The sequence below is a fragment of the Laetiporus sulphureus genome, assembly GCF_001632365.1.
Source record: "Laetiporus sulphureus 93-53 unplaced genomic scaffold LAESUscaffold_3, whole genome shotgun sequence".
Classification (NCBI taxonomy): Eukaryota; Fungi; Basidiomycota; class Agaricomycetes; order Polyporales; family Laetiporaceae; genus Laetiporus; species Laetiporus sulphureus.
In genome coordinates, this window is record NW_024468512.1 from 278,073 (window position 1) to 303,920 (window position 25,848).

At 53.3% G+C, this 25,848-nt stretch overlaps 13 protein-coding genes across 13 annotated transcripts; 5 read left to right on the top strand and 8 right to left on the bottom strand.

The window, feature by feature from the left end:
- Positions 1–127: 127 nt before the first annotated feature.
- LAESUDRAFT_734125 (3-oxoacyl-reductase) lies at positions 128–1,266 on the bottom strand (the record flags this gene model as incomplete). Its single annotated transcript, XM_040910486.1, has 6 exons — positions 128–169; positions 231–395; positions 509–617; positions 680–744; positions 798–1,152; positions 1,211–1,266. 6 exons carry the CDS (start codon positions 1,264–1,266, stop codon positions 128–130), a joined length of 792 nt encoding a protein of 263 aa, XP_040768935.1.
- Positions 1,267–2,028: 762 nt separating this feature from the next.
- LAESUDRAFT_257717 (uncharacterized protein) lies at positions 2,029–2,898 on the top strand. Its single transcript, XM_040901759.1, has one exon. It carries the CDS (start codon positions 2,230–2,232, stop codon positions 2,689–2,691), a length of 462 nt encoding a protein of 153 aa, XP_040768936.1. The 5' UTR covers positions 2,029–2,229; the 3' UTR covers positions 2,692–2,898.
- Positions 2,695–3,048, bottom strand: LAESUDRAFT_710785 (uncharacterized protein; the record flags this gene model as incomplete). Its single annotated transcript, XM_040906795.1, has 1 exon — positions 2,695–3,048. One exon carries the CDS (start codon positions 3,046–3,048, stop codon positions 2,695–2,697), a length of 354 nt encoding a protein of 117 aa, XP_040768937.1.
- Positions 3,049–9,385: 6,337 nt separating this feature from the next.
- On the top strand, positions 9,386–10,409 carry LAESUDRAFT_642814 (SGNH hydrolase; the record flags this gene model as incomplete). The annotated part of the gene is made up of 5 exons (XM_040903749.1): positions 9,386–9,479; positions 9,546–9,628; positions 9,694–10,143; positions 10,197–10,279; positions 10,343–10,409. 5 exons carry the CDS (start codon positions 9,386–9,388, stop codon positions 10,407–10,409), a joined length of 777 nt encoding a protein of 258 aa, XP_040768938.1.
- Positions 10,410–11,000: 591 nt separating this feature from the next.
- LAESUDRAFT_720395 (uncharacterized protein) lies at positions 11,001–12,567 on the bottom strand. The gene is made up of 8 exons (XM_040907805.1): positions 12,500–12,567; positions 12,413–12,436; positions 12,324–12,363; positions 12,049–12,271; positions 11,888–11,998; positions 11,734–11,837; positions 11,616–11,681; positions 11,001–11,544 (listed from the first exon to the last, which is right to left on the bottom strand). Exons 1-8 carry the CDS (start codon positions 12,531–12,533, stop codon positions 11,184–11,186), a joined length of 963 nt encoding a protein of 320 aa, XP_040768939.1. The 5' UTR covers positions 12,534–12,567; the 3' UTR covers positions 11,001–11,183.
- A 2,526-nt stretch (positions 12,568–15,093) lies between these two features.
- On the top strand, positions 15,094–15,590 carry LAESUDRAFT_257897 (uncharacterized protein). The gene has a single exon (XM_040901761.1). The coding sequence runs from the start codon at positions 15,240–15,242 to the stop codon at positions 15,486–15,488; it is 249 nt and encodes an 82-aa protein (XP_040768940.1). The 5' UTR covers positions 15,094–15,239; the 3' UTR covers positions 15,489–15,590.
- On the bottom strand, positions 15,152–16,640 carry LAESUDRAFT_720397 (uncharacterized protein). The gene is made up of 8 exons (XM_040907806.1): positions 16,584–16,640; positions 16,491–16,521; positions 16,402–16,423; positions 16,129–16,348; positions 15,970–16,080; positions 15,816–15,919; positions 15,698–15,763; positions 15,152–15,624 (listed from the first exon to the last, which is right to left on the bottom strand). Exons 2-8 carry the CDS (start codon positions 16,510–16,512, stop codon positions 15,525–15,527), a joined length of 645 nt encoding a protein of 214 aa, XP_040768941.1. The 5' UTR covers positions 16,513–16,521; positions 16,584–16,640; the 3' UTR covers positions 15,152–15,524.
- Positions 16,424–17,396, bottom strand: LAESUDRAFT_257955 (uncharacterized protein). The gene has a single exon (XM_040901763.1). It carries the CDS (start codon positions 16,901–16,903, stop codon positions 16,538–16,540), a length of 366 nt encoding a protein of 121 aa, XP_040768942.1. The 5' UTR covers positions 16,904–17,396; the 3' UTR covers positions 16,424–16,537.
- Positions 16,655–17,978, bottom strand: LAESUDRAFT_670928 (uncharacterized protein). The gene is made up of 3 exons (XM_040905445.1): positions 17,725–17,978; positions 17,426–17,635; positions 16,655–17,369 (listed from the first exon to the last, which is right to left on the bottom strand). Exons 1-3 carry the CDS (start codon positions 17,866–17,868, stop codon positions 17,028–17,030), a joined length of 696 nt encoding a protein of 231 aa, XP_040768943.1. The 5' UTR covers positions 17,869–17,978; the 3' UTR covers positions 16,655–17,027.
- A 21-nt stretch (positions 17,979–17,999) lies between these two features.
- Positions 18,000–18,353, top strand: LAESUDRAFT_257880 (uncharacterized protein). Its single transcript, XM_040901760.1, has one exon. The coding sequence runs from the start codon at positions 18,132–18,134 to the stop codon at positions 18,315–18,317; it is 186 nt and encodes a 61-aa protein (XP_040768944.1). The 5' UTR covers positions 18,000–18,131; the 3' UTR covers positions 18,318–18,353.
- LAESUDRAFT_257919 (glycosyltransferase family 4 protein) lies at positions 18,354–21,432 on the bottom strand. Its single transcript, XM_040901762.1, has 9 exons — positions 21,193–21,432; positions 20,881–21,126; positions 20,312–20,807; positions 20,092–20,105; positions 19,955–20,007; positions 19,637–19,836; positions 19,332–19,587; positions 18,898–19,268; positions 18,354–18,845 (listed from the first exon to the last, which is right to left on the bottom strand). The coding sequence occupies exons 1-9, from the start codon at positions 21,301–21,303 to the stop codon at positions 18,391–18,393; spliced, it is 2,202 nt and encodes a 733-aa protein (XP_040768945.1). The 5' UTR covers positions 21,304–21,432; the 3' UTR covers positions 18,354–18,390.
- An 860-nt stretch (positions 21,433–22,292) lies between these two features.
- Positions 22,293–24,050, top strand: LAESUDRAFT_642742 (uncharacterized protein; the record flags this gene model as incomplete). The annotated part of the gene is made up of 6 exons (XM_040903745.1): positions 22,293–22,468; positions 22,525–22,717; positions 22,985–23,208; positions 23,346–23,428; positions 23,481–23,557; positions 23,625–24,050. The coding sequence occupies 6 exons, from the start codon at positions 22,293–22,295 to the stop codon at positions 24,048–24,050; spliced, it is 1,179 nt and encodes a 392-aa protein (XP_040768946.1).
- A 118-nt stretch (positions 24,051–24,168) lies between these two features.
- Positions 24,169–25,297, bottom strand: LAESUDRAFT_691804 (tRNA-intron endonuclease catalytic domain-like protein; the record flags this gene model as incomplete). Its single annotated transcript, XM_040906104.1, has 4 exons — positions 25,222–25,297; positions 25,032–25,169; positions 24,419–24,979; positions 24,169–24,362 (listed from the first exon to the last, which is right to left on the bottom strand). The coding sequence occupies exons 1-4, from the start codon at positions 25,289–25,291 to the stop codon at positions 24,169–24,171; spliced, it is 963 nt and encodes a 320-aa protein (XP_040768947.1). The 5' UTR covers positions 25,292–25,297.
- Between the last annotated feature and the right edge of the window lie 551 nt (positions 25,298–25,848).

A 25,848-nucleotide genomic window follows, 5' to 3' on the forward strand; every position in this document is an offset into this window, starting at 1 on the left:
TTTCCATCTGCTTTCTTTGTGGACTATCTGGCTTCGGGGCTCACTTATTGTACACTATATATTGCGACCATGCATGCATACTGTATCAACTATTCTCTTCCGCTCGCTCTCTGAAGCTCGTGCCTTCTCAGAAGCCGCCGATCGTCCACCCTCCATCGGCAACGATGACCTAACGAGTGGTGATAATCGTTAGCACAGGCGTGGCAAGCGGTCTCCAACAACCAACGCGCCTTGTTGGTCATATAACCATTCGAAGCAAGGAGCAAGACGATGTCGGCCATCTCGTCCGGCTTTCCCAATCGACCTACGGGGATCTTGCTCTTGGCCTCTGGTGATGGGTTTGCCATCATCGCGGTATCTGCGGTGACGGACGACGACGTGAGCACTGGGGTGGGCTCTGGCGGAGGGTGACGTCTACCTTCGATCAGGGCCGGTGCGATGGCGTTGGTAGTCTGTGCGTTCCCTCCCTTGAGCAAACTTCGGCGCACTATGCAGTTCTCAGACTTACGATCCCCTCCTTGGCATAGCGAAGAGATAGCCAGTGGACTAGACCGTGCAAAGCGGATTTGGAGGATGCATAGTGTGGTCCAATCACGCCACCATTACCGGCGGCGACGCTGTAAGATAACAGGAGTCAGCGATGACGCCGACCATGAAGCGCTGGGGCGTCGAAGCGCACCTTGACGTGAAGATGATGCGGCCCCAGTGCTGCGATTCCATGTATGGCACGCACAGCTGGGCGAGCTGCAGAACGAGTCGGCTGCCGTCTACTACACAATAACGCTTGCCAGGCTTACCAGAAAGCTCGTGCCTGTATTCGTGCGCCACACCTCTTCAAAGATATCTGGAGAGATGTCCCTGATGTCACCGTCAGGGCCGATCTTCGGGCCTGCGATTCCGTGGTTGCTGAAGAGGATATCCGGATTCCCCAGGACGCTCACGACCTCAGCGTGTAGACGGCGCGCCTCGTCGTAGCGGGAGAGGTCAGCCTGGAAGGCGGCGAATCTGGGCTTGACGTCAGGTGGCGCGAGGATTTTCAAGTGGTTGATCAATGTCTCTGCTTTTGCCTTGGAAGATGCAGCGTTGTAGTGTATGGCAATCGAGCAGCCAACACGGGCAAAGGCTTTCGCTGTCGCTTGGCCAATGCCACCCCTGCGGGATTATGAGTACGATGTCAATTGAGATGGTCAAGCGTTGTCTCGCCACATACGTGCAGCCGGTGATGAGAATCAGACGACCCTTGAGAGACGACCCGACGCCTGACATGTGTGTTGTTGGTATCTCTTCCGCTGTTGCGAATATTGTGAAAGTTGTGCAGAGGGGCGTCGTCCCACGCCTTTATGTACCTTCGTTCGACAGGAAAGGATGATGAAGCACTCGGTCCGAGTCGAGCTTTCAGGTGATAGGCTGTATGACGCTGTCTGTGCAGAAGGGAAGACGGGGAGCCAGCGGAGCCCCACCTAGGGAACGTCGTAAGAGCCTCGGCCGCTCAAGTTCGCATGACATAGACAGTGCTGCCGTTCTGGACGATAGCGTGAGCTTCCTTCTTGAAGGGACTTTCTCAGGAACTGGAGGTCACATTTCCACATCCTACTGAGCAAGATGAGCACCAGCGTCCACTTGCGACTCGGCGTAACCGAAAGGATCGCAAGAGTTGCAGTAGGCGCCCGCGCCCACGAGCAGGCTCTGTCTTAGTCGCCGATGCCATAGGGGTTGCAGTGCCGCATTCGATAGCAGACTCGAGTATCCGTTGTCTGAGGTCTTCATCAAGCGGTGCTGTGCTATGGCGCATTCGTGGAGGAGATAAATGAAGAGGATGCCGGGCACCATACGCGGCCACGTGATGCAACGCGTCCAATTTGCGGTCGCGTCCCTGCCTGGCAATAGCGAATCATTCTCACATTCTGTCTTCACCGAGCCATATTGTGCTCATCTGTTGATATGGGAGCTAGCAATCATGAGTGTAGCTCACGATGCAGCACATCGCGATACCTGAAAGATAAGCACAACAGTGGACCCTTCGCAAAACGCTTGGGGGGGGGGGGGGGGGGTGATTCTTCCGTGTTTAGCTCTATCTTTGATGCTCCGGTTCTGAATCACGACTGTGTCTTCTTCAAACTTCAAGTCTTGCATCGTGCCCGTCTTCCGTCTTACATCTTATATCTTGTGTTTTCTTCCTGCCACCATGAGTCTTTTCGTCCATCGTGTATCTCATCGGCCTTCTGTCTCATGTCTTGCTCAGCTTCAATTTTTCTCCTCGACTTCCTTCTCCTCGACTTCCTCCGCGCCACTTGCATTGTCTATTTTTCTCCCGTCGGTTTCTTGCAATCTATCCGTTTAATGTACTTAGCATTCTCCAATTTCCGCATCGTCCACACGAATTTGGCTTACCTCGCCTTTTTTTTAAATCAGCAGCTTCACGATATCTTGTGTCGTCCACTGTGCACTTCTAGTCTGAGCCTTACTTCTATTCGTCTCTTTTCCTTTCGTTCTCGTTGCATCTTGAGCGCGAAGTTTCCCTTCCTAAGGTGTTGCACTTCGTTCTTGTGTGGCCTTCTCGCCAAGGGTCTTGCCGCCTTTCGTTCTATCATGGCTCTTGTAATCTTTAGCCTTGCACCTTGCACTCTCTGTCGTCCTCCTAAAATGTGTATTAGTGTTCTGCATGCTCTTCTATGCCGCCTTGCGACTTGATTCTTAAGGATCCGGCTTCACCCCTTCAAGTTCGCCTGTCTTCTGTCTTCTCTTGGCTATTTCGAGCCCTAGGTCTCCCGCTCTCTCCTCATTTTGTGTTTCGCGGCCTTGAGTCTTGACTCTTGCTGTGTTCAGTTCTGCGCATTGAATCCTGCTCTCTTGAGCCTTGCGCGCTTGAGCCTCGCCGTCTTGGAATGAACTTCTATCACATCGCGTGTTTCCCACTGCGTCTTGAGGGTTAGCTCGACTCTCACTTCGAGTCTGGCCCGTTCTGTCCTTGTGTCTTGAGGCTTGCATTCGGGTTTGCCTTCTTTCTTGGCCGTCTAGCGCGTCGCATTTCGTCCACATACTATCCATCTTGCATCATGCACAACCTGAGTTTGATTCTTCGCTCCTTCCGCGGAGTCTGCAGTCATGCCTTCGACCATCTTGAGCACCAAGTGCGAACTTGAGCCTCTTTATGTTGAGCCTTGCACCTTGACTCTTCAGTCTTGCTCGAGTGTTGTGATCTTGAGTATTCCAATCATAAGACTTGAGATCTGCATCTTGAGTGCGGTCATGCCGTACCTCCCCTAATCTTCCGTTTGAATGGTCCTTCAGTCTTTTAAAGTCGTCCGCCCAATGTGGCCAAGTTCGAACGCCGACGTAGACCGGAGATACAGAGCATTCGCGGTTTAGCAAGGCTACGGTATTTGCCTTTGCAGTCGTCGTTTGCTTCCTGCGTCCGAGGGACTTGCCAATATTAACGTAGGTCGAGAATGGACGCGTCGAATTTTTCCACCCGTCGCCGCGATCATTGTCTATAGTCTGGAGAACGTCGTAGGCAAAGGCACAGACACCATACTTGAGTTATAGAGGACAGATAACAGCATAGCTAAGAAGATGAGGAGTAAGTCCAGACCATGGCGGCGGGATGAGAGGAAACGGGCGACGGTAGCACCGTGGCGGCTTTTATAGCTCTCTGAGACACGCTCGCGTCCGTCACGTGCATGCCGGACGCAGTTCGCGGAGTTAGCTACTCGCAGTCGCCGCCGGCCGGTCGGAACCTTTTGACATTCCGGCGATCTCGATGTGTTGTGGCCCGGCACATGGATATCGCATGCTCAACCAGCCACAAGAGATCCGGTGCAACATCCTGCGTGTAATGCGCGTTCGCCCATGCTCAACTCACGGTTCAACAACATTGCACAAGAGTCAACTCTAGCTTTGGCGATGCTAAGGTGTCACTGTCATGTAATTGTTTCCGAGCCACGCTCGTGTTTCGGTCACTGCATGACTTTGAAGACAATGATGACGCTTCAGGATGCGCCTTCGAGACGAATCAACATAGCTCTACGAAGCAGCGTTAGAGTATTTCCGGATACCGACAACATAAATGGTCGTTGAAAACATCTGATAATATACATAGCGAACGGAACTCTGGAGCGGCGAATAAAAGTACGGTGAATGCATCCAGAGTAGCACCACAGCAACAACAACCACCACCCTGTGATTGGAAGGAGCAATACATTTCACACGTTCAAAGCAGTACTTCTGGCACTGATGTCCGCCACACAGGTAAGCCTTGTCGCAGCGCAAAGCGAAAGTCAACACGCGATCGCATGTCAGCGGCGAAGGCATTGCACTACTACAGATAGGCAGTCGGACCGACATCGACGTTCACAATACTAACGTGCTAGCTCACTTAGCAGATGCCAATGAAGTCAGGCTCAAGAGTAGAATGGACTGTCGCTGAGTGAACGGTGAACATTAGAGTCTGGACGTGAACCACCGCTGACAGAATACAACGGCAAGCCAACAGCGCAGTGGATCAACATGTGGTTGCAGTCGACACGATTTCTTGACAGGACATGTCCGGCATGCCAATATGGTTGTCTACGGAGGGGCGAGACCGTGTCAATGAAGGAGTCGGCGATCTGCAAGCCTCTGACAGCGTCAGCCACGTCAGCCTCACTGTCAGCCACCCGCACTGCACTTATAACCCCCTCATCCCGTCTTGCTCTCCTCGGAGTGGCTTCTTCTCCTTCCTTCACGACCTCTCCACCAACTTGTTTATCTTCTCTTTGCTTCTCCATTAAATGGAGGCCTCTCGCTGGCCGAAGGCACTTGATCCCCTCGCTCTGGGCACCGAGCACCCGCCAGGCCTGCTAGCCGTCACGCCTCGCAATATACCCCTTTGGTTTAGATCTTCTTCTCAGTTCTGTTGGTGAGTATTGCTGTTCGTTCACTATGATCTCCGGCTGACATTCTCGTAGAAAACTGCAAAAGCTCCGACATCCTCACGACGTCGGATATACATCGTCTCATATCTTCCTTGGGTCAGCTGCTGTATTCTGGGTCGTATGTCTCTCGCTATCAACGCGGCGGCTCGTCCAACCCTTCTTCATCTGGGTCAATCGTCGTCTCCTGGGTCTTGCGGTTCCTCGCTGCAGCGGCTGGTCCGCGCATGCTGTTCTGTTCTCTTCATCTCACGGTTCTGTGATCCTTATTTGTTGATGGTGATCTGGGAGAATACGCTGCGTACGTTTCTGCAATCAAACCCATATTCTACGAGGACACTCACGTTCGTCGCTCATCATGCAGTCCTCCATTCTCGCAGTCACCACGTCGAGGGTCTCCTCGACTTCCATCGGCTCGCGTAGGAGGGTGAGGAAGGGGTGAAGGTTGGGGAGAGTGGTCAAAGACTTGGAGATGAACTTCGAGCATCACGGGAAGCTAAGGAAGGGAAGGAGTTGTCGGGGAGTTTGATGCTGGCCTTTGAGATTGGAAGGGGTGAAGCTTTGGGGAGCGTGGTTGAAGGTTCAAAGCGGGACTTTGAGCATTCAAGAGACAGTTACGGACTCGAAGATACACGGACTTCACAGAGCGAGTAACGGACTCACAAAGGTTGTCAGACTGCGAAACGATACAGCACTTGGATTGAAATGTAATGTACACGCGTGTATCAGACGTTATTTCGAGCTGGCAGTACTCGGAAAATCCCTTCGTTTATGGTACAGATCCGCGTGCATACCCAAGTTCAAGCACAAGCCTTCTAGCAACAGTGCAGAAAGCCGATCAGCCAGAAGGGAAGGAATCATATCGCAAGCAAGCGAATAACGTCGATATGACTGGGGATCATGAGAGGACATTGCGAGTCAACGGAGCGGGAAAGAGGAGGAGAGGAACGATGCGGCCGTGATGGGTCCGTGTCCCGCCCGCTAGTAGACGCCCGCCCTTTGCCATCGCGCGCGTTCATGATCATCATGCTCATCGCATACAACTTGTACAGAGGACTGAATCCGATGCGCTCTGGCGGCAGGATTTTGGTCTGATCTAGCTTTTGAGTCACATCTATCAAGCTCTTGTCATCCCGGTTCAGCAGTCTCACGATCCTTGACACTACAAGTGGAATGCTGGAACCGCTGTGGTCACTGCAGTGTCTCACCGACAAGTGTGTTGCAATTCACATTTGTGCTTCAATGAGCTTATCTGAGTGGTGCAACACTGCTATTCAGGTCTCGTCTGTATCTTGCCGTACTTTCTCAACAATCGTGAACCATGTTTTCGCTGCATGCTTACGACATGCAAGCTATCTAGTCTCAGCTTCGTCACGCTCTGAACAAGTTGCAGCAAAATGCAAGGTTATCGACGAATCCTATGCTTTTTTCACGTTCCAGGTTGCGCTCAAGAACGTGTTGCAAGGCCACCGTCACTTCCAACAATTCCACGCTCAGAATGGTAGCAACCCATCATACTCCGTTCAAGTTTCCCAATGCATTTTTACGAGCCCCCAAATCATCCAGTATACAGGCCAACAAATGCTTTTGCCAGACTACCGCAGCCCGTCTCTTCGAATCCTAGAAACAGTCACCGATGCAACCCAGCATGTAGACCTGGCGAGAGGTGTCAATGTCAGTCCTCAACCCTCATCGAGCTACTACGCGACGGAGGCTTACCTGTAACGACGGGAGAACGAGATCATCGGATCACATTTACTTGTTCTTCGGGGGCTCCGCACAGCCGCACGCGGGGTATGTGCAGGTGCCGCCGTTGGCTTGGACGTTAGCGCAAGTAGCTTTGTCCTGCAGGCAAATTAGGAATGTCTCATTAGAAAGCCCAACAAACATTCGCCACTCCAAGCCAGCGACCAAAGACCGTTTACTCACAGACATGTTTATCGCAAGGAGGTGTGTAGTCGAGAACTGGAGAACGTCGCACCGAGCGGAGGCCTTCATATAGCTCGCGGAAGGCATCAGCATCTACATACGATTGGTCAACAAATCCACTGGATGCGATTGGAACAGGACAATGCGGGAGAGGCCATTGGTTTTGGGAAGGCAAGCGCGAGGCATGCCAACAGTGTCTCACAAAACGGAAATGTGCCATTGGTCATGGGATGCCGAGGAGTTCCATGGGGTTGTCGTGAGGCGTTTGCTTAGTATGTCGAGCGTTGCCACTGGTGCTCTTGGTGCGCTGATTTCCCTTCGTAGGAACGCTTCCTCGATGCACGATGCTGCATGCATATGCAGCGAACCCGCAGCACCGAAGAGTATATTCATGACCGGCCTCCCGTAGACCCTGTGGCTCGCAACGCGTGGTGGAACGTTCGATGTGAGAGGCAAGGTGCGTGGTCTCACATGTCGTTCGGACGGCCGCCTTCGGCTAATTATCTCATGCATCTTGGGGGAAAACATGTCCACAATCATGCAATTTCCTGTCTCTTGATGCTGTCCAATATATCATAAGCCTTGGTAGAGCAGCGGATTGGCGGGATCACAGCCTCTCCTGTATGTGCATGATGCGCTGTTGATTTCATCGGATGAGAATTTGATTAGTAATAATCCACAGTATTCTGCACTGCCAAGCTATCTTCGTCTTCCAAGGAATGTTGCTGCGTGAAACTTGCTCTCGATGCATTGAAGACACTCTCAAAGTATAATGGTATTGATATTGAATAGGTGCTCGTCATCGATCACGCTCATAGGTCAATCTAAATGCTATTAGTTGGTGCTCCATGCTGATCCCCTTCGTCCTGCTCAACACCCCTTCATGTTCCTGCACTCCAGGTCGTGCTCGCCCGCCAGACCATCCTTCCTGCTATTAGCTGGTGCTCCCCAGTCGATCATACTGGGCAGACTGCATGCGCATCCGAACTAGCAAAACTGGCGTTCTTGTCCTCCTTTCTTTCCCTTCGCCTTGCCTCTCCTGGTGCCCTTCTTTCTGCGCGCACATCTAGCATACCTGTGCTCAATCTTTCCGTCTCATTGGATGGGAGATCTTCCGTCGTCGTGTACTGTGATCGCGGACAGGTATCCCATTTATTGTCTCGAGTAACTGAGCGCGATGGCGGGTTGGCGGCGGGTCCATGGTTCACCATGGTCTGCTCTCCGGGTAGCCTTCGCAATCCTTTTTGATCCCATCGAATTTCAATGACCCACCGCGAGGGTTGAGCGGAACGCGGAGCACGTGGAGGTGGACAGGCCGGACGAACAGGCGAAGACGCGGGTAAGCTCAGGTCTTGCATGGATGACGGGTCAATGTCTGGCCTCAGGTGCGGATGGCTTCTAGACGGGGATGGCGGGCCAGACCAGCAGGTTCCGTCGTGCAGATGGGTCTGGTGGTTTGGTTTGCCTTTCCGGCGGAGGCCTTCTGAGCCGTTAGAATGCAGCTTGGAGGCGTATACATGGCGCTTTGGATATCAAGGCAGGTGGTGATGAACTCTTCCTTCAACAAATGGTGACGGTCGATGTGCAGAAGATGCATAAAGGAGTCGTATGGGCCCATATTTATGTTCTTGAAGAGGCTGGTCTCTAAATTCAGCCTTCCATCCGAACATTTACGTCGCTTGTCCCATCTCACGCTCTCAAAAATCTCTCTATTGTTCGACTGATGGGTAAGGGTACTTCCTCCGCTCTTTGTGGAAAGAGGTGTCTTTCATCAGTGGCCATTCACATACCGAGTTCATCGATCGGTAACGAGCTAGTAGTTTGAGGTGCGTCGAGCATCTTCTGTTCCGGAATTTTCATGGCCAAGATCCTGACAGCCCAATGTTTCACCTCAATTATCCGCGCTGAGAATCCACCAACGCAGTTCCTCATTCTCCAAATCGTCTGCTGGCAAGTCGCTTGAAATGCGAGAATGTTTGGAAGGTGCTTCAGGATTTTCTTTAGCTGTCAATATATGCTGTTGTCTTGGTGCGCACGAAGCCGAATAAATGAACATTTGACGACGCGGAATTGAGGACGGGTCATTTATTACTGTCGGTGAGACCTCATACGGTGAATCATGGGGAAAACCTCGTCCTGTCTGCGATTGCTCTTCTATCATGTACAACGTCGCGTAGCAATACATGGTCTCCCTATTTCCAGCGCTACTCAGTGTGACTAAGAGACGCGCTCTGACGCGCTGCGTTCCAACTCGTGTGCGATCTCATGGGCCTATATATATTCGCTCATACTTTGCAAAAGCTGCCATAGCCTGAATCCCCAGTGTACATCCCATCCCTCATGCTCACCGACGTCGCTATCGATATTCTGCTCTCCCTACCAATTTGATATGAGTTTCTTGACCACCCTCTTCTCGGCAGATAGTCGGGAGTTCTTCCGGTCGAACGGGGTGCCGCTGCAGGCACCGTCACACCACACGCTCGCGCCCGATCTCTGTTGTTGTCCTTTCACCTCTATCTCGAGGCACCCCGAGATCGACGTTGACCATGGCAGCGAACGTTGAAGACGTGATTATGCTGCTCGGTGACTCGCTCACCCAGGGCGGTTGGGACCCGCAGGGGTTCGCCCAGAAGTTGTCCTGTGAGTGCACCCGTAACACTCGAACGTTGATGACTAAATGCCCCTTTGCTCATGGACGACCTCTAGATGCATACCAGCGGAAGCTGGACGTGCTTAACCGCGGGATGTCGGGGTATAACAGTGAGTGGATCAGGCCCATCTTCGAACAGGTACGCCGAACCGACTACCTCTACTCACGAGCCGTGGTACCGACTGACTCACTTTTCAATCACAGTGTTTCGCGACGCAGCACGAGCAGCACCACGTCCCCAAGGTCCGGCTGCTCACTATCTGGCTCGGCGCGAACGACGCCGCACTACCCGGCAGCCCGCAGCATGTCTCCCTGTCCGACTATGCCGCCAACCTCACCGAGCTCGTGCGCATAGTCACCTCGCCTTCCTCCCCGCGCTACTCTCCCGATACGCGCATCCTCCTCCTCACGCCGCCCCCCATCAACACCCACCAGTGGGCCGTGCGTCAGGCTGCGAAGGACCCGCCGAAAGCCCTGGACCGCAAATTTGAGGTGACGCAGGCGTATGCGGCGAAGGTACTAGATGTTGGGAAAGAAGTGGGTGTACCCGTGGTAGATTTGTGGACGACGCTGTGGGACGCGTGTGGACGGAAGGAGGAACAGCTGAGTCAGTATTTGTACGATGGGCTGCATTTGAACGAGCAGGGATATGCTGTGAGTACTCGATCTCTCTAGCGTGATTACGTCCGACGCTGATTGCACGGAAGATTGCGTATGACGAGATCATCAAGGCCATCAGCGCGAACTATCCAGAACTGCACTATGATAAATTGAAGCCCGTATTCCCTTAGTACGTGATCTCCCTAGTGTCCTTGCGCTATCATTGCCGCCGACTCATCTTCTGATCATCCAGCTGGGACCGCATTGATCTGCAGAATTTACCTGCTTCGCTTGCAAAGGGAAGTGCGTTCGACGAGTAGACAGCGTCATATCGATGACATGACCGGCCAACGCGAATTATATGAAGATGTTCATAAATCATATTCGAAGAAGAACACAGCAAGCCGGTCCTTTGCCATACCAACATCGAATGCTACTATTACATACCTGACATGGCAATCAGTATGGCATGCAGACCTGAGGACAATGATGAACCTAACGGAGCGACGATGAGCGAGCTGACAGCGCGGAGACGTGAGGCGCGTACGTTTGGTATAGCTCCTTGAGAACGTACTCAATATCGGAGCGGGCGATCATCGTCGTCGAACGAAGTCCGCCAGACTTTGTTTTGCTTGACATGGTCGGTCTCCTCGTAGACGTGTATTGACCATCCTACACCATCCGGTGCACAGACTGTGAGCCAAATCGCCAGGATGTTCAGCATCGGAGTCATCAATCTCGAAGGACAGGCATGCAAAGAGTTTGGTCTGCACACGAGGATATCCAAGCAAGACTTCTCATCCACATGTAGAAGGGGTTGGGGCCGGTGAGACGCAGCCACGAGTAAAATCAAATTTGAACTTCTGTACTGGGGCCAACAGAGCTTGCTACGCCACGTCGACCAACCGCTTCTTGAAACAACGCGTCGAGGCACAGAACAAGCCGATCGTCGAGCGCTAGGGTTGTCGACAGTATCATAAAAACAAGCGCATAAAACCCCGTCATGTTGTATATTACATGTTATCGGTACTATGAGCATCACTGACATAGGCCGTTCCTCCAGCGTTCACTAGAATGCCGAGCACATACACACCCTACGTTGTCCTCGCCTTCTTTGCGCTATGCGACATCATGGCAGCTTCGTCAGATTTGTCATCCTCAAGGTTGTCTTCGGGCTCTGATGCACGCTTTCGCTTTTCGCTGTTCGTAGTCTTCGCCTTCTTTGTGGTATGCAGTTGCATGCCGTCCTCATCAGAGTCGTCGTGATCGAAGTCGGACCTCCGGTCCACTGCACGCTTCCGCTTTCCATCACTTCCACCATGAATCTCAGGAGTCGCAGATGCAGTCGGATCCACTAGGGTCCCCCCAGTTTCCGCGCTAACCCTTGCATGTACTGCGGCAGCGACATCATTCTGATTTCTGCACTGCATCATCGAAGTGTTCGTATATGCGGGCCTGCAGGCGATGAGTCAAACACAAAACATTGATGGAGACGGAGAGAACAGGTTTTGAACGGGATACTTTACCTGAGGAGGGTGCCTGTACTATCTCTGATGCCAAGCTGTACAATCTTCATGTTGCAGTATGCCTCCCTGTACGACCGTAGTTAGAGTGCGTCATATGGTAGGAATGCTGACAGCGCACTTGGTCATGATAAGCAGTTCATGCCCGTTCCATGATGGCTTAGGGTCGGCGTTGAGAAAGATCTCCACCGAACGAATGTCAGCGAATTCAACAAACACGGAGCCCTATCGATTGATCAGCTGGAGCCTTTCAAAGCGTCGGGTGTCGTCTTCACCTTGAAGCTTCCTGCCCTTCTCCTCATGCGAACCTGGTTGACCTTGCCGTACGCATCGAAGAACGCCCGTAATTCTTCAAGCATGCCTTTCACCTCTACGCCAAACCCTTTCTATGCGAGAGTTTCGATATCTCCCTAATGAACAGCACGGTATTACTCACAGCATAGATACTACGATCGAGCTTATCATCATCCCACCGAGCCTCTTTAATTCGGCGAACATGTGTGCCGTTTGCATCCACCTCCAATTGCTTGCTTTGGCGAAGAGCGTCCGCGATCCAGCTCAGGCCATGTTGCTCATACTGAAGCATGGGCGGGAACGACGCTATAATCGCGATCGGGACCCAATGCTCCGCGCTGGCGCCATGTTGAGCCCACATGTACCTGACAATACCCTGAGCTGTCAAGAGTAATTATAATTCACACATTACTTTACCTGTCATGCGGCAGATTCTGGCTTGAGAAGTAGTATTCGACTGGTGAAGTGAGAATTATATCTAGGTCGTGCGGGGTCAACTGACACACCCTGTTGCATGGCATGGCTCTCAACTGCTAGACGTGATTCCAATCAGTCCTATTTCCCAAAGCTCAGTCTCAAACTGACGATCTGACCTTCACAGTGGGTTTTTCGGTGATAGCCACGCATTTTGGGGAAACTGAAGCTAGGCTGTTGAAACAAGTGGATTGCGATTATGTAGAAGACGGCTCGAGCGGAATGAGAGCGTATGTAGGTGGTTGTATCTGTTGACACGTTGTTTGCATGCGTAGGTCCTTACCTGCTGTTGCACATCCGAAACGCAAGCCATCCACGGACAGGACAAGTCGGGCATCCATAGTAATTGAACATCAGGCTTATCGACAGTGTCGCAGAAACAAACATATAACGGTATTTCGCCATCCCCGGCCCCCATCAATTGCAGTCTTGGCCTGTCGAGTCGTAGGAGGTCATAATGTCAAGAATTATCGCAGATGAAGCTATGCGGCCTACCTGACATGGAGGCAATCAGTATGGTATGCAGATCTTCTAGGAAATTATGATGCGGCCCCAGCGGCATTGGCCAGCCGCTACCTTACCTTCCTGTCTCGTGGGCGCGAGGCCGGTTAAGGCGACGAACGACAGGGGAGTTAAGTACTACAGGTGCGTACATAGTATTTATACGATTTTCCGCCCTTCCGTATTCGCCCGCTCCGTTGCCCTGCGACGCGTTTCAGCCGTCGTTTGGCGCTCGTCGCTCCTGACGCGCTCAACCAGAAGTACTTGCCGTCGGTCGGCCACTTCCAATAGATCTGAGCACAATGCCGAACATCAAACGGGGCGACGATGAGCCAGCTGACAGCATGATTGCACTACGAAGTCATGATCTCCCGGAGACGCGACTGGGCGCGCACTGTGTAGCTCCTTGAGAACGCACGCAATGATATCGAGGAGCGGGCGATCGTCGTCGAAGTCCGCCAGGCGTTGTTTCTCTTGACATGGCCAGTGTCCTTGTAGAGCTGTATTGACCATTTACGACTAATGTCCTTCCTTTCAACAGGGCAAGCATCTGATCTTCTCATTTCCGTTGGACCCTCAGGCTAATGCGAAAATGGAAGTGGTGGAATTACACTTCCGCACTTCATCAAATAGAGGGCCAGAAATCCCAGTCATATGCACTATACAACCTCAACATCCCCGAGCTCGTGGTTGTCTCCGGCGCACTCGTATCTTGCCCCAAGCATTCGACGACTGGCACCTCCCCTTCACCTCTTCCAATCCCGAAGGCAAACTTTGAGATCTTTAGAACATTTTCTTTTTATTTAATGCCGGGATTTCCGGTCTGGACTTTCGCTCACGCTTCCCAGCCTTCAAGTACGCTCTCCTGACTGTTCTTACTCAAACAGGCGAGGGCCGAGAAAGTCTCAGTCGATACCATGGCAGACACACGATAGCACCTCAGCATGCAATAGTCGCACTTACACTGGCCTCACAAAGGTAACGTCGACATGGCCTCGCCTGCTGAAGCCCGAATGAAGAGTGGCCCTACTACTAGTAGGCCGCCGGCCCAGCAATCGGCGGAACGCGTCTGTCACACATCACGTGATCGCGTTGACTACTCATGTCACACATCCCATCGACAGGTGGATTGGGCGTTCCTGATCATTCCATGATTGCTTAATATCTGCGTTGAGGAGGCTATCTACCGAACGCATGTCCGCAAACTCGGGGCCTTATGGCAATCAATTCGATTGCAATCATTGCAACTTTCTGCTGGCATCCTGACTCTGAATGGGCCTTCTGTTTCCCATCCCCTCTCATGCGAAGCTGAGTGACGTTGCAATAACCTTCACAGAATCTCCATAAAAGCGAAGCCGCATAAATGCTGCGCGCAGAAGCATTGGTCACGTTGATCGCTACGGGCTTACGCACGCGTGTGCCGTCCGCGCTGACCTCCAATTGTTATGGTTTGTACCGCAGCATGCTGATCAAGTTCGCGATTGTCCGCATTTGTACCCAGTGTTCGGCGATTGTATCATGTTTATTTTGCATGAACCTGATGTCCGCATCGATCTTAACCGCAGAGGAATGCGGCTCAGCTCACCCGTTGCGCATCATATTGTAATCGTGAAAGTGCAGCTCGACTAGCGGACCTGGAATGACAGGAAGTGAGTTAGTCGAGATCATCCGGTCTACCACACCAAACATCTCCGTTTGATTCGCTTGCTCAGGAGATGATCATGCGAAAAGCGCTGTTCTAAATAGCATTTATCTTGACCTCGCTGCCTTGTTATTTGCTACATCCGTGACCTCATTTTAAACGGCTGACGCAGCGGAGGCATCGTCGACGATCATTCCCCTGCCTCTAATAAGTTAGGACGAGCTCATGCTGCTAACAATAATCTTCGATAGCCTGATGAGCTTGGCAAAGGATTGGACTAAAACAAGCGGATGCCTTGCAAAGAGTGCGAGCGGTTGCGGTTGAAGCGGGCTTGCATTGCTGACGCGTAAATTTGTACGCGTGGGTATCGTCCGAGCTACGTCGACAATGTCAAAGGACAGGCGTGCAATGAGTCTGATCTGCACATGGGGATAACCAAGCAAGACTTCTGATCGACACGTAGACGAGGCTGCCGTTGAAACGCAGCCACAAGCTAAATCAAATTCGGACTTCTGCACTGGAGCCACCAGAGGCTTGTCAAGGAGCCACGTCGGCCAGATCGTATCCATACACCGAAAAAGTCGATTGTCGAGCACTAGTGTTGTTGACAGTACCAAAAAGACAACCGCATAAAACCACCGTCATGTCGGACTATATATTAGTATCGGTACTGACAACATTACCAACTATCGGTCGTTCCTTCAGCATTCACTAGGATGTATAGTATGTCCACCAACAAACACACAACCCCTACGTCGGCGCTATATAACGTCATAGCATCTTCGTCAGGTTTGTCATCGCGGAGGATGTCTTCGGGCTCTGATGCATGCTTCTACTTTTCGCTGTTCGTAGTCTTCGCCTTCTTCGTGGTATGCAGTGCTATGTCGTCCTCGTCAGATTCATCGTCACCGAACTCAGACACCGGGTCCGCTGCACTCTTCCGCTTCTCGCCGCTCACGCCATGATTTTCAGACCTAGAGTCGCAGATGCAGTCAGATCCATCAGGATTCCCCCTGTTCCATGTTGACCTTTGCGTCCGCCGCGGCAGCAGCATCGCTCTGATTTATGTCTTGCGTCATCGAAGTGCCCGAATTTGCGGTCCTGCAGACAGTGGGTCACACGAAAAACATTGACAGAGACGGAAAGAGCAGATTTGGGGCCAGCGATAGATTACCTGACGATGGTGCCTGCACTGCCTTTGATGCCAAGCTGTTGAACTTTCATGTTGCAGTACGCATCCCTGCACGATCGTAGTTAGAGTGCATGATATGGTAGGAATGCTGACAGCGCACTTGGTCATGATAAGCAGTTCATGCCCGTTCCATGATGGCTTAGGGTCGGCGTTGAGAAAGGTCTCCACCGAACGAATGTCAGCGAATTCAACAAACACGGAGCCCTATCGATTGATCAGCTGGAGCCTTTCAAAACATCGGGTGTCGTCTTCACCTTGAAGCTTCCTGCTCTTCTCCTCATCTGAACCTTGTTGACCTTGCCGTACGCATTGAAGAATGCCCGTAATTCTTCAAGCATGCCTTTCACCTCTGTGCCAAACCCTTTCTACGCGAGCTTTAGTATTTCCGTAACGATTGGCAGGGTGCTACTCACAGCATAGATGCTACGATCGAGCTTATCATCTCGCCGAGCCTCTTTAATTCGGCGGACGTGTGTGCCGTTTGCATCCACCTCCAATTGCTTGCTTTGGCGAAGAGCGTCCGCGATCCAGCTCAGGCCATGTTGCTCGTACTGAAGCATGCGCGGAAACGATGCTATGGTCGCAATCGGGACCCAATGCTCCGGGCTAGCGTTATATTGAGCCCACATATACCTAGCAATATCATGAACTGTCGAGAAAAAAATGATACGTCGCACATCACTTACCTGTCATGCTGCAAATTCTGGTCTGAGAAGTAATATTCGACTAATGAAGTGAGAATTATATCTGGATTCTACGGGGTCAATTGACACACCCTGTTGCATGGCTCCCAACATTTTCTCCTGCTACAAAGGATCTCAGTCAGTCCCATTTTCCAAAGCTCGGTCTGAACATTGACGATCCTGACTTCTGCAGTGGGTTTCCGATGGTATTTTGGGCAAGGAGGATGGGCTGCTGAAACAAGTGTATCGCGATTGTGTGGAAGACAGCTCGAGCGAGATTAGAGTGGATATGATAGCTGGTTGTACTTGTTGACGCATTGTGTGCTTGTGTGGTTATGTGCGTCAACGCCCGCTGGTGCATATCCTGAACGCAATCCATCGGCAGACAGGACAAGCAGGGCATCCAGTGTAAATTGAACATCAGTGTTATCGAAAGAGCCGCAGAAACAAACGTATAGTATCTCGCCTCCGCAAATTGCAGTCTTGGTATGTCGAATCGATTCATATGAATAGTCAGAAAGCACGATGATCCAAAACCAATACATCAAAGCGCGGAATCATGGAACCGTGGACTGTTGAACGCAGCACAATGCATGGATGAACGCACAGCATGAACCCAGACAACCTCCCTAGTCAAAATGCATCCAATGTCCCTTCACGCCCAGTCGGCACTTCTCGCAATCCGCCCTTGGGCCCATCGTGAACTTCTGTTTGCGCGCCATGTGTGCTGCCTCTCGCGGGTCCTGGCAGTGGTGGCTGGGAGCGAGATGTGATGGCGCGGCTAACGCTGCCGAGATGGATGAAGCATGCGGGTGAAAGCTCGGTGCTATCACAGGTGTAGGCGTGATGGAATGAGGCGGAAGTTCGGGTTGGCATGATGATACGCTCGTTGGTCGGGGAGGTTCTGAGAGAGCGTCTATACCATGCCGTAGGCGTGGCGGTGAGCAAGCCATCGCCACGTCTTCGTCCGCCTTGCATAGCCGCGTAAGTCAAGTTGCAAGGAGGTACAAGTAAAAATGGAACGCACCAGTGGAAAGTCTTGTAGTCCGCCACCATCAACTCTTGCAACAGTCCTCGAGTCTTCTTCAACAGAACTACGCAGTGGACCATGACCCGGCGGCAACATCGGGCTCGCAATCCGCAGACCGCGCGTCTGCGCCACCCAATCCTCGCTCACATGCGGGTATCGTGCAATGGGTATCGCAATGGACACGTCGTCGCCCACCAACGGCCGTTTCTGACATGCGACAAAGTGGCCCCAATAAGCGCCCACAGTCACAGAGAGTCTCGCAGGGAAGAAATGACACAGAAAGAGAATTTACTCACTGCAGGTCGGTCATATGCACTCGGAGACACGGGAGAACGTGCTCTTTTGGTGGAGGTCGATGTGACTAGGGCGGCAGACGCGGCCCCCATCGAGCGCGACGCTCGCAGCGCACCCGCCGATACGGACATGTCGATCTCCATCATTCCTAGACACGCTAGGATATATCCTTAGTCTGGTGCGGTCGACGGCGAGGTTTTCCACTGCGGTCGGTCAGTGGGACAGTTGGAGGAGTAGGGGGAGTGCATGTCGAGCGAGCGGGCATATCAAGTCGCAAGCGCCCGAGTGGCAATAGAATTCATTGTGGCCCATTTTCAGCGCAAGGACTATTCCGAACATCGTCCCCAGCATATATGCTCTTGCACAATAATGGATAGAATTAGCTGGCAGGAAATTACTCGAGGTCAACATGCATTCGAAAGCAGTTCGTCGACGACAACAGTTCTACTTCTACACTTTTCTACATTTACTGCAAACACGATACCAGCACAACATTATCCGAGAGTCAGTAACAGCTCAGCGACACGCAGACGAGGTTCATAGAGGAGGATATACAAACACCTGGTATACAACAGCGTCTTACCAATTTCCTTGAAGTCCATAGCCGCTCCCGCCAGCGCGGCTTGTCGATACCAACTTCCATTCTGACCTTGGTCGTGCAATCTTTCTCATCCCTGCACGTGGATGTGTCCCCTTGGAAGTCTCGGCTCCCCAGGCTCGTACGGCTCGCCCGTCTCTTCGCGCATCATATCATTCACCCATGCGCCCTTCGGCTGGAGCTTCACGCCCCTGCTGCAATACATCACCGCAAGGTACATCCACGCCGCCGCATTGCCGACCGTGCCGACCTCATCGCTGACGTGGGTCCGAGCATACTCGGACATCTCCTCGTACAGGTCCTCGTTCGTAATCAGGTCGAACATATGCTTCGCCACGGCCTCGTTGTCGCCTGCGTCGCATAGGAATCCACTCTTGCCGTGCTCGATCTGCAGAGGGATACCGCCCGTGCGGCTCGCGATTACCGGCTTGCCCGCATGCAGTGCCTCAGATACCTTGACCTCGAAGCCCTCACGCGTGGACAGTTGCAATGCCACTCGAGAGTTTGCCATCAATACATTGAGCACTGCCAAGGAATTAGCACTCATGACGATCGTGAGAACAGAATTCTAGCTTACACTGATCACTCGGCGGGCACCGCATCACGATCATATCCTGCTCGTATTCCTTGTACGGACCAGTAACGAGCGCGATAATTTGATCGTAGATGATGCTCGCATCCGGGTCGTCCACTGCACCATGCCCGCAAACCAGCAGCTGTGGCGGATCCTCGTTAGGTGCGTTGCTCTTCATCATCCTGCGGAAACGCGCATACGAGTCGATGACGTTCGGGATGCCCTTACTCGGGTCGAATCGTGCGATCTGCACCACGTAGTCGCGCACAGGCCACAATAACTCGTGCATCTTCTCACGCGCGCACAGCTGGCGGAACTCGCCCATATAATACTGCGTGTCCCACGGGTGCAGGTGCTTGTTCAGTCCATCGAGCCTGCGCGTTCACCGTCCATTCAGTGCCTGTCATTCCTTCCTGCCAACGTGAGAGAGCACACACCAATCCGTTGCAGCACCAAGCAGTGCCAGCTTCTCCAGCGGCACATCCGTGGGCACGAACTTGTTCACAGGGTGGCTGATGAACATATCTGCATACTGGATGTTGTTCCAGAGGTACTTCCACACCTCCTCTTGCGGGGAACCCGCGACGCTGACGAGGTCACTCCGAATCTCAATATGCGACCGATAGACGATAGGCATGTCCGGACGAACGCGCTTGATCAGCGGAATGAGACCAGGCATTTGCGGGTCATCTACTGCAGAACTTAGTATCTGACTCTGCCAAATTATGATAATTTCGCGCACCAATGAACGCAATATCTACACCACCCTTGGCCAAAGGACCACCCTCAGCCGTCCAGCGCAGACCGTTCTTGAGAATCCATGCATCAAAGTTCTCCTTTTGATCTTGTGTAAGGCGAAGAGACGGGTCCGCAACACCTTGCAGGATATTGTGGTTGTTCTTCGTCGTACGGAAGACCGACGGCGACGGATTCGGCACATACCTGTCGAAAACAGGCAGTTAAATCAGCAGGGATGTCAATTACGGAGTTACCCAGCCACGAGGGGCGACGAAGCACAGCCGATCAGGGCTCAATGCGACGATCCATGGACGGAACTTACCATGCTGCGTCTACATCCAGCGCTTGGAAGAAACGGATGAGCGCGTGACGCATCTACAAGGCGGGGAAGCGTTCTCAGCACTCCATTCTTGACATATCATGACAGCCGAGAGAATGGCCTCCCAATGGAACACTCACGAGTGCAACCCCTCCTGAGAAGTTTCAACCAAAATCGTGGGCACCGCGTCAGCACGTTCGTCCAAGCATCCGAGATGAATTGCAGTTTTCGCGATACGAGTCGCACAGCAGGAACCAAGGCCAAAAGGGAACAAGGACAGGAGTCAGTTTCCGCACGAAGAAGCGTCTCGGAAGGCATGGACCACTCTCGCCCCCCACACCATGTGGACAAAACACTCACCGCCTTGTGGGGTAGACGAAAAGAACGCAAACCTAATCTTCTTCTCCCGGAGCTCGTCTGCGAGCTTGATCACCGCATTCCACGTGCCCTTATGCACCGTTTTGCGATATTCGTCGAGATCGTCAATGAGATGTATCTTTCCACCTGAATCGACTGCAACCTGGTTGCGGGGCGCGATGCTCAAACGCGGGTTGTTACCGGGTCCGAAGTACATGATGCACTTGCGCGCGGCACTGTCGGCCTGTTCATCGACAGTGCGCGGGATCGGGAGGCGTTGCTGCGCACCAGTCGTAAGCTTACTCTGGTCCTGTAACTGAGACGCGTCGACGTAGACGGTGGGCGTCTCAGCGCCCGACGGCACATAGGAACCAGTGGTGGATGAAATGCGATGCTTGACGTTGGGGCGGGTGATGGAATCAGTATGGTAAGGCTTGATGTTGAACACGATAGGAACGATGTCCATCTCAAGCCAGAGACGCGTACAAAGGTTGGGCGCCTAGATGGAGGAGACACGCGACCGCGGATCTTTCTTGAGCGACGGGGCGTAGGAACTTGGCGCGATCACGCACCTCGCGGAGCAAGCTGAGGGTGACACCAGCACCAAGGAACTTGCAGAGGTGCTCGTTGGAGAACTTCCGAAGCGTATCGAGGACGTGTTTCTCGATGGCGACCGACTGTTTTTCGGGGTCGGTAGCATCATAGGGTACGACCGAGGACGCAAAGTCGGTGCAGTAGACCGAATCGTGGATCGATATTGCAACCTCGAATGCGGTGTTGTCGTTGATGATCGTGCCGGCTATACCGGCCCACATGGGCTGGCAGACGGTGAATTAGCATACGGGCGGACCCAGCGTAGGTCAACAATTATACGGGCTACTCACGGTGAGACTGGTGAATCCAGGGACATTGGGTCTGTTGGGCGTCACAACGCTGGAGAGCCTGCGACGAGTAGCGACCGAAGGCTTGGAGGTGAACGAATGAGGAGGAGCCATGATGTGCAAACGAGAAGAATGGCGGAATCAAGAGTGGTGAGGAGCAGATTATATATATTGTGCGGAGGAAAAGACCGCCCGCGCGGGATAGTGCGAAGGCGCGCGTCTGGGACGGCGAGCGTGAGTGGCTGAATGGGGAAGCTTATGTCACGCGACGTCACAGGCCCGGCCGGCTCCACGCCCTTCCAGGCCTCCCGAGCTGCCGGCGACTCACCGAGCCCCGGCCGCCACGCGCCGGCTGCGCTGCCGACGTCGGAGCATGCGCGGCCACTTCCGAATGCGTCTGCGCCGCCATGCCGCGCCACAGCAGGCCACCGTCCCACTCATCTGCGCTCGACTATCGCACATCCAGGCGCATATATTAAGCTCCCCATCATCAGAACGCCCTGGACAGCAGGTGGCCGATGCCCTCGAAGCACAGGGCCGTCAGAGCGTGGGTGCATCTTACACAGCGATACGTGGTCTGCGGGACTAGACGTACAATGCAGAGCGAGCCTCCTCCGAGATGACCATTCCTGTGCTTCTCTTCGCAAATAATCGTGCCTGACACGTTGGGCTGATACGAGTGTCGAAAGCTGTTAGCCCACAGCGGATTCACCGCGCTTCCAAGGTCAGCTGGGTACGTGTCGCCAGGATCGGCGGGGCTGAGCAGGGAACGATCGGGAAGGAACTGTGGCAGTAACGGGAGAAGACAGTAGATGATCCCAGACTGCAGAATTCCGCATCAAAGCTGAGGGACCGAAGAAGCAAATGGCATGGATATGTAGCAACTTGAGAAACCGACTGTCCACCGAGCACAAGGGGAGACTCGGAAGAGCGAGCGGGCGCGTGACATCAGAACGCGTCGCGTCACGCGCTGTCACGCGTCTCATTACGCCGCGTTGGTCTGACCCCCGCGCTCATCGCCACCGCCATCGCTGTCACTATCGTCGACGACTGCCTCGTGCATCCTGATGTCGAGGCCGTCATACCTGTCTCATCAGACGGGCATGGGGTATAGCTACTATCCGGTTCCAGCCCCGACACCGCCAAGTTTTGTGGCTTCGCATGCATCGTACTCCGGCTTCCTCTCGCTGCAAGATACAGCAAGAATCCACCTCGCCTGCGCGGGCCGCGGCCTATTTGATGCTTTCCGATGGGACATTGTCTTCCGGCTTGTTGCCAGGTACGCATACCTTCATCTGCATCAATCCGCTTGTGCGCTGAACAAACGAGCACCAGCGACCCGGAGATCCGCACGAACGTGCTCAAGTCTCTTCTCCTTAATACGTTCTCGCTTGCATTTATCTATGCGCTTGACCTACTCCTCTTCCCGCTTACATCCCAAGGCGAGCGCTGGCTCCATCGTAACGTTGGTTGGGCGTACCAGGTGCTTTGGCTGCTTCCCGTTGTGGGAGTGTCGCTATATCTGAATGTGAGCATCCCGTTGTCTTCTTAACATACTATGGGTCAGCTGGGATGTTATCGGAATGTAACGCGTTGCTCGAATGACACGTAGAGAAGAGGGAAATTGTGCGGACATGCACAATGCCGCTCTGCAGTAACATTCTCATTGAGTGGACATCAGCATGGGCTGGACATGAGACCTAACGGCGGCGGATCATCTCTCACTCTTTCAACCCTCTCCCTTCTCTGATCGTCTTCCTTTCTCATCTCGTTCCCACTGACACATCCCATACAGAGTACCTGGTGCACCCTCATTGCCAATCGAGCCTTCACCCTCCAACACGGTCCCCGCGCGGGCGCCTCCCCACCCGCGAGCTACGCCGGGCTACTCAACGCGCTCACAAAGTCCGCATACAGCGGGACCATGGTCCTCTCCTCTCTTCTCGTCTCCTTCGCGCTCGGCCGTGTCCCGCGTGCAGGTCCCATTGCCGCCTTTGTGTTCCTGTGCTGGGTCGATGCGTGAGTGGGTACTGTCTCGGTGAATGTATTCTATGGGCGGCGCTGATCTGGTTGTGCGGCAGATATTATTGCTTTGAGTGAGTTTCGTGTGCGGTGCGCTTTCGGAGTTTGAAGAGGGTGACTGAGTCGGTATGTAGGCATGTGTGGATCGTGAGGGGCTTATCGCTCTCGCAACGAGTGAGGCACCTGGAGGAGCGATGGGCGTATTACTTTGCTTTCGGTGCGCCTGCGAACCTCGTATATCTCAAGACGCTCAGGCTGACGCCAATTAGGCCTGCCATCTGCCGCACTTTGCATGTGGGGCAGCAGCCTCGCCAATGCCGCGCTCTTCGCCCTCGTCTTTCCCGTCGTATGTTTCCCGCATCCTTCTTCTCCATTCCATTATCAAGAAATGTTCATAATGTATTATCATTCAGTACATCATTATGGCAATGCACGCTCACCCTGTCCCACTCGACCCATACAACCCCACGCTATCCTCCCTCTCCCTCTCTGCAGACGACGCTGAGACCCGTTACCCGCATCCGCGCGTCCCCGTCCGCCTGCCCATCTTCGCGCCCGTGCTGCGGCTCAACGACTTGTTCGTGCGTGCGTCGAGCTGGACGGGGAGCAGTCCGCCACCTGGGTTCTCTTCCGGTACGAGTGGGTATGGATACGGGTATAACTTCGGACGTTGGGAGTCAGAGCAGTTTCGTACGGAGAGCGCGGAGAGTATCGAGGAGGGCGGACGGGTGGCCGTCGAGCTGGGGCCTGTGTCGGGCGTAGGGATTGGAATGGGAGTGGATACGGGGAGGACAAGAATGAGGGCGGGCAAAGGCGCGAGCAGGCGGAAGTTCGACTAGGGTGGCGCTTCCCATCATAAGCCTGACGACATAGGGAGTCGATTATGTCTTGTCATGTGGCTCTGTACATGTATTATAAGATATCAATATACATATATGCACTTGTACAAAGGCACATTCAACCAAAGCCGGCCCACTCGATGGAAAAATATGACACTTCCTGCTTCTCGTCCTCCCATCCGCACAAGAGGTGCGCCTTCTTCGTCGCAGTGCCCAGCCGTCCGTGCGCGACAATCTCCATCGGCTTGATTGTCGCCAGTGGCGCGTCAATCACGGTAGCGACAAAGTGCGAGTGGTAACGCAACGGGTCGCCTACGCATTTTCATGAGCACCGCGCCAGATGATATGAGCAATGAAGACAGACGCACCAGGATAGACGAGAAAGTCCCCACCAAACTTGATCCCGCCACCCATGAAATAGCCCTTCTCCCACAGGTCTCTGAACACACCGCACTTTGCTCGCTCATGCAAGTCGGCAGGATAAGTCCACACTCCCGCCGCCCTTGCGTCCTCAATTGACGTATACGTGCACCCCTCGGTGTCATACCACTGAAGGGAGCTAGAGCTAGCAGGAAGGGTGATGGTATATGGCGGAGTCACATTGTTCGCAGCCGAATTCGGTGGTCGCTCTGTCATGACAGCCTGATTTTGCGGAGCCGATGTCGACGCTAATATCGACGGGTCGACAATATCTTCCCCTTCAGCGAGCGCCTTCGCCTTGGCAGCAGCAGCCCGCCGCTCTTCCCGCTCTTTGCGCTTCCGCAAGGCGTCTTCCGACAGGACGTACTTGGCCGGCCTATCTTGCGCATCCTCCTCGGCTGCAGCAATTTGGAGTCTTGCGGATTCTGCACGCTCTTCATTCCATCCCTTGAGTGTTTCTATGGAGGGAGTGCGGTGGGCTGTCAGGTCATCAACGAGGACGGCTAATTCTGTGTGCAAATGAGTCAGACGGACCACCGCCGGATGTGACAATGCACGCACGTTTCTCCACAAGGACGACCACCTCCTCCGGCATGAGAACTAGAGGGATGCCCAGGAAGACATTCTGTTGCGAGAGATGAGGCAAAGTCCCGGTCAGCACACCGCATATATGATGCTGCCCGCGGAGCACGGCTATGTCTGTTCTTCACCGCTAGTCAGCTGGAACGGATTCGTTCACGAGAATGCATACCGTCAATGTCCCAGGCATACGCCTTTCCGTTCGAGACGCGTAGGGGTATCCTGCGCCCGGGGTCGGCCATATTCGCGCGAGGCAGGGGTGAGGAGTGATTTTGCGACGTGACAGACGAAAGGAGCAAGCGTCACGCTAGACGCGTTCTGTCACAGAGGCCACAACACGTGGCGTTGAATTTAGTAGAGTTCGCAACTCTTGATCACTGCTCAATGACTGCGCAAAGATCCTTCACTCAAAATCTGACATTGACTACAAGATGACACTGCTTGATGGCCTTTCTATGCGCAGCGAAGGTGAAGTTCAATCTCCTCCGCATGCAATATGGGCCACTAGGGTGGCACAACGCAGTGGGGCCACTGATAAGGATGCCACCCCGGGCCACAATGCAGACGGGAAATATTTACCATGGCTGTGGTAGAATATAAACAGCACTATACTGCATTCTCCTCTCACACTGCTACCGCATCCATCCGGCTGCCGTGAGCGACTTCTTCCTGCACTACACGCACTCTATCTCCGAACAGCGTATATGCTCACCATGCCCGTCCAAGGTCTTTCAGTTGCTAATACCTCCCGTAGGAAAGAGACAACTCGGTACGAGCGAGCGAAAGGAGCTAGACGCGG

Excerpts from the sequence above, each read along its gene's own strand:
- LAESUDRAFT_257717 (XM_040901759.1), top strand. The coding sequence starts at position 2,230 with ATGTCTTGCTCAGCTTCAATTTTTCTCCTCGACTTCCTTCTCCTCGAC.
- LAESUDRAFT_720395 (XM_040907805.1), bottom strand. The coding sequence starts at position 12,533 with ATGCGTGGCTATCACCGAAAAACCCACTGTGAAG. Across the intron at positions 12,437-12,499 it reads CCGAAAAACCCACTGTGAAG|TTGAGAGCCATGCCATGCAA; the intron begins GTCAGATCGTCA and ends CACGTCTAGCAG. Across the intron at positions 11,545-11,615 it reads AGTACAGGCACCCTCCTCAG|GCCCGCATATACGAACACTT; the intron begins GTAAAGTATCCC and ends CATCGCCTGCAG.
- LAESUDRAFT_257897 (XM_040901761.1), top strand. The coding sequence starts at position 15,240 with ATGTATAGTATGTCCACCAACAAACACACAACCCCTACGTCGGCGCTA.
- LAESUDRAFT_720397 (XM_040907806.1), bottom strand. The coding sequence starts at position 16,512 with ATGTTGGGAGCCATGCAACAGG. Across the intron at positions 16,081-16,128 it reads TCGATCGTAGCATCTATGCT|AAAGGGTTTGGCACAGAGGT; the intron begins GTGAGTAGCACC and ends AAGCTCGCGTAG. Across the intron at positions 15,625-15,697 it reads AGTGCAGGCACCATCGTCAG|GACCGCAAATTCGGGCACTT; the intron begins GTAATCTATCGC and ends CACTGTCTGCAG.
- LAESUDRAFT_257955 (XM_040901763.1), bottom strand. The coding sequence starts at position 16,903 with ATGAATCGATTCGACATACCAAGACTGCAATTTGCGGAGGCGAGATAC.
- LAESUDRAFT_670928 (XM_040905445.1), bottom strand. The coding sequence starts at position 17,868 with ATGATGGAGATCGACATGTCCGTATCGGCGGGTGCGCTGCGAGCGTCG. Across the intron at positions 17,636-17,724 it reads GTGCATATGACCGACCTGCA|AAACGGCCGTTGGTGGGCGA; the intron begins GTGAGTAAATTC and ends GTCGCATGTCAG. Across the intron at positions 17,370-17,425 it reads GACTACAAGACTTTCCACTG|GCGGACGAAGACGTGGCGAT; the intron begins GTGCGTTCCATT and ends CGGCTATGCAAG.
- LAESUDRAFT_257880 (XM_040901760.1), top strand. The coding sequence starts at position 18,132 with ATGCATTCGAAAGCAGTTCGTCGACGACAACAGTTCTACTTCTACACT.
- LAESUDRAFT_257919 (XM_040901762.1), bottom strand. The coding sequence starts at position 21,303 with ATGGCTCCTCCTCATTCGTTCACCTCCAAGCCTTCGGTCGCTACTCGT. Across the intron at positions 20,808-20,880 it reads CCCTCAGCTTGCTCCGCGAG|GCGCCCAACCTTTGTACGCG; the intron begins GTGCGTGATCGC and ends TCCTCCATCTAG. Across the intron at positions 19,588-19,636 it reads TGTAGATATTGCGTTCATTG|TAGATGACCCGCAAATGCCT; the intron begins GTGCGCGAAATT and ends TAAGTTCTGCAG.